Here is an 8424-nt window from a genome sequence, read left to right on the forward strand (position 1 = left end):
CTAGGAGAGGACTTGGTATTGCCATGATTGTACAGACTTTTAGTTCTCAGCTGCTTACACAGATATGTATTGGATTTTTGCTTGCCAAATGTAAGCACTGTCAACTGTATCTTGCTCTTTTTAACTTTGGCAGTGACAGCTTTCTGATCAAAGAAACCACTCGTTGACTTTCCATCTTGAGGGATGCTGGTTCCTTTCCAAATAACACATCTCATGTCTTGTTGCTTTGCTCTTTCCTTAAGACATGTAAGTCACCATAGCAAGCTTTAGAGTTAGGGCCTGATTCAAAACTTGCTGTTGGGGGGGGTGGAAAAAGCAACCAAGCAACCATTGCCTTCAGGCTCTTTCAAGCAGTTTTGTGTGCAGTTATTCACGCAGTGGTCACACTTGCGTGACAAGGCTACGTTGTAGGGACAATGTGCACAATGCAGCATTTCCTTAGGATATTAATAGTCATTTTGGATAGTGGGGAAGCTACCTTTTCTTCTCCTTTTTCTTCATGTCAGTTCTGGCAATGAACTGTAAAATGTGACAGTGATTAGATGTGGCAGCTTTTTTCCATACCAGTGTTTTGATGCACCAAAACTTATGCTCTCTTTTTCTTTTGTATTTCTTCCTTCCTCCCTCCCCCCTCCCCCCCTTGATTTTCTTTCTCTTGTTTTCTTTGCCTTTCCCCCTCCCTCTGTCTTAGGTTAAAAAAATAAAAGGAAGGGGAAAAAAAATATTTATGGCATCTTTGAGAAGCAGCTGTGTGATCCCCTTTCCTGACAGGTGCAGAGAAAGAAGTTCTGACCCCTTTCATGTCTGTCTTTACAGCTTTTGCCACATTGTGAAAACTGGAAAAAAAACTTTTCTACCATCACATGGGAAATGTTAAGAGAAAGGCTTTAATTTTCCACAGTGTGCCAACACCACCCTAATATGAACACTTGTTCAGCCAGGTGCTGCGTTATAAGCGTGAGTCCAAGTGGTCAGTCTCTAACCAAGCAACTTCCCTCGTTGTCTTTGGGTACAATGTGAATGCCCAAAGAGCAACCATAGCTTTTCTAGGCACTATAGGCTCTCCAGGGAGGTGGTTGAATCCCCATCCCTGGAGGCGTTTCAAAGAGACAGAGATACGGTGCTGAGGGACATGGTTTAGCACCAACCTTGGCAGAGGTAGAGAATGGCTGGACTTGATTTTAAAGGTCTTTTCCAAGTGAAGTGATTCTATGATGTGGCAGGTAAGGACATGGCTGAGTGGTGGACTTGGCAGAGTGTGGTTAACAGTCAGACTTGATGATCTTGAAGGTCGTTTCCAATTGTAATGAGTTTATGACTCTGCGATTATGCCTGTGGAGAAAAGGGCAAGTAATGTCTCAGAGGGAGGGGAGGCATCCTTCAAGGAGCATAGCCGCCTGCTTTTCGACAGCTTCCAGGATTGCTGGATGCAGCCGGGGGCCTCACGCTGTGTGCACAGCTCAGGGCTGACACTACCAGCAGCTCGTCGCCCGGTCTGATCGTCCCTGAGCTGCGTATTAGCGGAAAGTTTGGGCTTCCTGTTGCTGTCGCCTGCGGTCCGGGAGCGGCTCAGACCGACTCCAGGATCCCTGGCTGAGCCTGTGCCTCGCAGCCGCTCGTCTGCGCATGAGTCGCTGCGGGAGGCACCGCGGCTGGAGTATTTCAGGGGCTGGGCACAGGGGGAAGATGCTCAGTGCCTGAGGGAGGCCGGTGCGGAGCGGGGGCAGCCGCGGTGGGCCATGGAGGGTCTTCCGGGGCGGGAGGGGCCGAGGACCCCGGCCTGAAGAGCGGGCTGGCTGCGCGGCCGTCGGGGCATCGCCCGCTTCAGCACCGCGGACAGCGCGCAGCGAGCGCCGGCCCCGGCGCAACGGAGGGCCCGACCGGCCACCGGCACCGACGCCCCGCACCTCCCTACCCCCCGGACCCGCTACCCTCGGACCTCCCTAGCCCCGGACTTCTCTACCCCCTCACCTCTCTACCCCTAGCTCCGCTAACCCTGGATCCGCTATCCCTGGTCTCCGCGGCTCCCCGGACCCGCTAGCTCCGGCTCCGATTCCCGGCTGCTACCCCGTTGCCGGCTGCCCTTGCGCCCCTACCATCGACTCCAGCCCCACTTCTCCTGGACCCCGCCCCCTCGCCCCCTGTCAGGGCTATCAGGGACCCCTACCCCGCTAACCCCGGGGTCCTCTCCCCTCTGCCGCTGCCGGCCGCTCGGTCCCGCTCCCCTCACCCCTCTCTCTCTCTCTCTGTACCCCGCCCCCTGCTCCTCTCCCTGCACCTCTCTGACCCTCGGCTCTGCTCCCCGCTCTCCCGGCCCCTGCTCCCCGGCATCATGCGCGGACGGCCGCGGGCGGCGGCAGGCGAGGCTGCGGTGTCGGCTCGGATGCGCCCTTTCTCCTGCCCTCGCCAGCTCCAGGCGACCCGCTGAGAGATGGACTTGGCAGGCGTGCTGCTGGCGCTGCTGCTCGTGCTGGTGCTGGTTGTCTCCCTGCTCTCCAACCTCCTGGTGCTGCTATGCTTCATCTACAGCACGGAGATCCGCAAGCAGGTGGCCGGGGTTTTCCTGGTGAACTTATCCTTCTGCAACCTGCTCCTCACCGTCCTCAACATGCCTTTTACCTTGCTGGGGATCCTGAGGAACCAGCAACCTCTCGGGGGCTGCGTCTGCAAAGCGGTGGGTTTCCTGGAAACTTTCCTGACTTCCAACACGATGCTGAGCATGGCAGCGCTCAGCATCGATAAGTGGATTGCCGTGGTGTTCCCCTTAAGCTACACCAGCAAGATGCGGTACAAGGACGCTGTGCTACTGATGGGCTACTCGTGGCTCCACTCCCTCACCTTCCCCTTGGTATCTTTGTTTTACTCCTGGATAGATTACAGCAGCGTTTATGCCTCTTGCACCTTGCACCTGAAGGAAGAGACGGAGCGGAGAAGGTTTACAGTGTTCACCATTGTCTTTCACTCCACCAGTTTCATGCTGTCGCTGGTAATCTTGTGTTTCACCTATTTAAAGGTGTTGAAAGTTGCCCGGTTCCACTGCAAGAGGATAGACATTATCACCATGCAGACTCTGGTTTTGCTGGTGGATATCCACCCCAGGTAATGCGTGCGTGTTCGTGTTCACGGCCCCGGGACACAGGCGGTAGGTACCCCAGGCAGGGAGGGTGTCCTGCCTCCCCACCTACCTTTCCTGCTCTCCTGCCTGTCCCAGCCACATGCTGAGTGCTTCTGCCTCTAGTTTCAGACACTGCTCATAGTGGCAGGTGCCCTGTGTGTTTGTAGCCTGCTTTATTTAAATGCTAGCCCAGCTTGCTGGGTATTCCCACTTGGCCAAGCTCCCTTTAACAGGAGACTGCTGCTTTGGTAAGTGAGGTTGTCCCCAGGCTGGCTCGGTGGGGTTGGGGCTGTCCTCCTCTGGATACTGCCACACTGTGAGACCAGGGCTGTCCTGCCCTCTCCTGGGGCAGGGCCTCTCAGGTTGAGAGCGAGTCTTTCCCCTCTCCCCTGGGCTCATATCTCACCTCCTGGCTTCTTGCCTTAACCCCTGGGCTGCTCTTCTCCCCTGGCAGTGTGAAGCAGCGCTGTCTGAATGAGCAGAAGAGGAGGCGGCAGCGGGCAACCAAGAAAATCAGCATTTTTATAGGGTCCTTCGTGATCTGTTTTGGTCCTTACATTATCACCAGGTCAGTATCTTCTGTTGGGGTGGGGGACTTTCCCAGACTGGTATGTCCCGTGATGCACAGGTGCCCAGCAAGGAAGGGAGGGGGCTACAGCTCCTTTTGGGATGCCAGAGCCTGGTGAAAACCTGGGGCTGATTCTGAGGGGCAGAGCACACGCACACACACTCAATAACACCCCGACACAAACAGTCTCTGGCTCTCCCTCCCTCATTGCAGCCAGGTCTGGATGCCACTGCCAAGTGCAAGAGGCTTTTAGGACAAGTACCAGGAATTAATTACATGCCAGTGGGAGATGAAAGCAATTTAAAAGACTTGCCACCCTTCCTTATTAGCAGGAGCAGTAGAAAGGAAAGCAGACAGCTTTTCCTGATGAGCTCAGGCTTTTTGTGGGTTTTGTTGTTTTGTTGTGGTTTTGGTTTGGGTTGGGTTTAAGGCATAAGGCCAAGCTTGCTGCTGTTGGAAGCTGAGGTGACATCATTTAAATTAATCCAGGCTGATAGTTTGCCAGATAAGATTTGTGTCTGGGAACATGAATGTTTGTAAATATATTGCTAATGGTGCAGCATGGCTTTGTGATGAGGTGTAAGAGTTACCTTCCAGGACTTATGAAATGTATAGGAAACACCATGCTCCTCAGCTGGCCAGGATTGTTGCCATCCACTTCCGGTGATTTGCACCTTTTGAAGTAGTCAAGCAGCATTCTGCTTCCTTACTTGCTAGTCTTTAGACAGCATATGGTTATTATTTTTTAAATCCTGAATAAATGACTGAGCTGGAAGCCAGAGTAACTTCACTGAATCACAGCACCTCAGGATTCAGCCTTTCATCTCTAACTAAACCAGGCTACATTCTTCCACAAATGACTTTAGAATACTTCCCACTTCAGAGTGTGTCTAAGACAGCCTTGAAGAGCACAGATTTCTGCTCAGAAAAGTGCACTTGTCTGCAGAACCACCTTGGGCAGGACTTCCCCGAGGTTACTACCTAACTGATGAGGTCTGCAGCCACAGCAGCTTACAGAAGCCAGCCAGCTTTAGTGCACTGATCTTATGTAGTCACATATGTATAGGTCGTTTGTGGTCATTATCATTGTCCTTTTCTTAGGCAGGGGGAGAGATTTAGGCTAATGCACAAAAATGACAATGTTTCTTGACCTTTAGGTTTAGTTGCCATTTATATGTTGAAAGGACTTCCTGGCTGGGGGCCTGGATAACTGCCTTTTTCAGTTTCTCCCTGCGTTCAAAAGGATTATTACAAATATTAACATTACATCACAGAGCTAAAAGGTTAATTGCCCACTCTTCAGTACATTGAGAGTCATTTTCTATTCTCTTTTCACCTAATCCAGCTATAATTAAGCAAAGTGGATTTTGCCATCTTCTTTCCATCTAAGCATCACTGAGCTCAGCAAATCCCAGCACATGCCACAGTTTTCAGGGTGGAGATACTCCTCATAACTTTCTAAAATAAAAGTGGCTTCTTTCTTCAGCCCTTTCATCTGGCAAATGTCAGGTGGAGCATTTTCTGTGTGTGAGAAACTGGCACTTCATGTGGCACTAGGGAGAAGAGTGAGGTTTGGTTTATGTAAACTGCCTGAGTGTTTAGTCTGGAGAAGAGGAAGCTAAAAGGAGGCCTTCTCCCTCTTTAAAGCTGTCTGAAAGGAGGTTGGAGTGAGGTGGAGGTTGGTCTCTTCTCCCAAGTAACAAGTGATGGAACAAGAGGGAATGGCCTCAAGTTGCACCACAGGAGGTTTAGCCTTGATCAGGAAAACTTTCTTCACTGAAAGAGTGGTTGAGGCTTGGAACAGACTGCCCAGGGAGGTGGTGGAGTCATCACCCCTGGAGGTGCTCAAAGAACAAGAAGATACAGCACCTGGGCACAAGCCACAGTGGGCATGGTGGTTCTGGGTTGACGGTTGGACTTGATGATCCAGGAGGTCCTTTCCAACCAAAATGATTCTGTGATTCTGTGAAATGTGTGTGCTAAGGTACAGCTCTGTCTTTGTCACAAGGGCTGAATTGGTTCAGTGACAGCAAAATGTGAAGTCTGGGAAGGATATCCTCAAAGGCTCTTTGTCCTAAAGGCAAGAGAGTGTTCAGGCAGCACTGGATTGAAGATGATGGTGGAGATGAGGTTGGATGACGTTCTGCCATGCTCTCTTCTCCACTCTTCCCCTGTTCTGCTATTGTGGGGCTGGCACTGAAGCAATATCTATGTGAATGATATCTTCCCTGTTTTCTTGCTCTTTGTCCTGGTGACTCAGGTTGTGCTGTGAGCTCCTCATTCCAGAAATGTGAATGAGATTGTGATCATTAGCAAGAGATTCATCTGTGATCATTAACAACAGATACATCTGCTCACTGGGAGCTGACAGATGAATTTCATATTTTTTTTAAATTTTATTTTATTTTTTAGCAGTACTGAAAACAAGAAAAATGATACAAAACTGCATTCAGATGGATATTTCCAAGGCTGGCTTGATTTGGCCAGGCTCTTTATCTTAAAATCTGTGTAATTTGTCTTCTGTTGGCTTCAGTGCAATTATTTTGGGCCCATAATGCATTCAAGGGAACACACAGTAATGCATCTGTTTTCATGACTGGAAGATCCTTTACTCTTCTTGTTTAGGGCCTTTATAGAACCATCAGTCCTGTAAATAGCAAATGTACATTGCTTGTATGAGGCTGATGCACAGCGTGGGAGAAACTTCAGCAACCATGCAGCAAGTGTCATTTATTGTACATTTATTTATTTCTTACACTTTGTGTCTTCCTGTTCTCTCTGGTTTGAGAGAGATTTTTTTTTTCCCCAAGCAGCTTCAGCCAGAAGTCTTCTGTTTTTTAAGTGCTCTTGCCATAGGAATGATTTCACTTTTACACACACAGATGAGCAGTTTTCCTGTCACAGCTCAACCACTTGTTGCAGTGCTCAGTCCCAGTGGTGGCAGGGTGGTTTTCCTGTGCCAGAGGGATTAGAACAGCTTCAAAAGTCAACACTCTGCAAGTTGAGAGCTCCTTGAGAAAGCTTCTGGTCTTAGATCTTCAAACCATGATGGTTTAGGGTACAGAAAAGGCTCATTTTGCCTCATGGTACTTTTTTTTCTTAAGGCATGAATATAGCAAAGTTTTATATTCTTGCTGCTGCAAAAGGCTTTACAAAAAATGTGCAGGTAATAGAACTTCTCACCCTGTTCTTCCCACCTTCCTAGAGAGTTTGCCCACTGCAGGCGAGCTGTATGCCAGCTGCATGCTGGAACAGTCTGAAGGGTTTGCTCTGACTTCTGTGGGAAAAGCTTTAGCTTCGTTGCAGTTCTTCCCCCATGATTAATGCACCCATCTCGACTGGGGTGCTGAGGCCACTAATCATCCATGAAGCACAGGCCAGGAGACACAGGTCTGGAGAGAGCTGACTGGTCCTGTAATGATGATAAAAGTGTTGTCTCCTTGTTTTCTTTGGCCACACCAGCAGTTAGCCAAGTGTACACTGAAGCAGTCACAGGTAAGTAGGTGCAGTTGTGCTCCTAAGCATACTATGGGATTGCAGGTGCCACCCAGCTCTCTCTGAGATACTTCTCTGTTGCTCTTCATGTTACAGTGGGCTATCATCAGCCCTCTTTGCATGCATGTGAGCATCCACACCAATGCTGTAATGCAGGTTCTGTATCTAAGGGGGTAGATTCAGTGATCTGGAACCAGGTTTCTGGTGTCATTGAGATGTTGCATAGAATCCAAAACATCTGCATAGGTGGGCAGATACAATACAGGACCTAGAGGAGACCCACAGCTTTCAGGAGCAGTGGCCAAGGGGCTTATGCTGAAACATCTCAGGTGTCACTAGACAGCTGTACTTGGGCAGCTCAGCTGAGTGATCCTGGGTGCTAAAGGCCAACTGTGGATCTCTCCAGCTTGCCATGGGAGAAGGGTAGCCAGTTTTGCCACCAAGATGTTGACCATTTACCAACACAACTCCTTAAATTCAGCAAGCGAGCAAGAAACTGCAACACTTTCTTTCCTTTGATGCAGGGGAGCACTGACATCGGAAAGAGACAGAGAGTCTTGTTTTCACAGAGGGAATGATTCTTGTCTCCCAGTGGCCTTTGCCTTTATTGAATCCAAGGAGCTGGAACAGGGCTCTTCTCCTGCAGGGACCATGTGCTGTAGGCAAATAAGTGCTGCTTTAATGTTTCATGAAGCTGGAGCCGAGGGCTGGGCTCAGCGTGAATGCAACGCTGAAGCGTTTCCTTTTCTGTTTAATGTTTAACAGGTTGGTAGAGCTCCTTCCCTTTGTTACCATAAATTACTACTGGGGAATTGTAAGCAAGTGCCTCACCTACAGTAAGGCTGCATCGGACCCGTTTGTTTACTCGCTTCTACGTCAGCAGTACAAGAAAGTTCTGATCAACATGGTCAACAGGATCCTGAAGAGGGACCTCTACCCATCCTCGGGCTACAACAGCTCCCTGGACACTGAGAACGATTACTGCTTGCACAGAACAAACTAAAAGCCTGCAGAGTCTTCTCCTGCAAGTGACACAAGTCTCTGCTGCTGCCGGAAAGCTGCTTCTTCCCTCTCATGCTGCCAGTGGGGACAGTGTCTCCAGGGGGTGAATGCTGCATTAATGCCATGCAGTTCATCATGGACTTCCATGAAAGGCTCTTCCCTGGTCTCCAGCCAAGTACAATGTGTGGCAAAGCCTTTGTCCTGAGTGAATGGAGTTGGCTTGAGGGGTTTGAATAAAGCCTTT

The 8424-nt window shown here is 49.8% G+C and overlaps 1 protein-coding gene across 1 annotated transcript; it reads left to right on the forward strand.

Moving 5' to 3' along the window:
- The first annotated feature begins 2431 nt into the window (after positions 1 to 2431).
- Positions 2432 to 8181, forward strand: GPR78 (G protein-coupled receptor 78). Its single transcript, XM_054391676.1, has 3 exons — positions 2432 to 3099; positions 3570 to 3683; positions 7944 to 8181. Exons 1-3 carry the CDS (start codon positions 2432 to 2434, stop codon positions 8179 to 8181), a joined length of 1020 nt encoding a protein of 339 aa, XP_054247651.1.
- Positions 8182 to 8424: the final 243 nt, after the last annotated feature.

The sequence above is a fragment of the Indicator indicator genome, chromosome 23 (genome assembly GCF_027791375.1).
Source record: "Indicator indicator isolate 239-I01 chromosome 23, UM_Iind_1.1, whole genome shotgun sequence".
NCBI classification, from domain to species: Eukaryota; Metazoa; Chordata; class Aves; order Piciformes; family Indicatoridae; genus Indicator; species Indicator indicator.

What these genes read in the sequence shown, in the direction of transcription:
- GPR78 (XM_054391676.1), top strand. Translation starts at nt 2,432, where the DNA reads ATGGACTTGGCAGGCGTGCTGCTGGCGCTGCTGCTCGTGCTGGTGCTG. An exon ending in CTGGTGGATATCCACCCCAG is followed by an intron (nt 3,100 to 3,569) that starts GTAATGCGTGCG and finishes CTCCCCTGGCAG; the next exon opens with TGTGAAGCAGCGCTGTCTGA. An exon ending in GGTCCTTACATTATCACCAG is followed by an intron (nt 3,684 to 7,943) that starts GTCAGTATCTTC and finishes AATGTTTAACAG; the next exon opens with GTTGGTAGAGCTCCTTCCCT.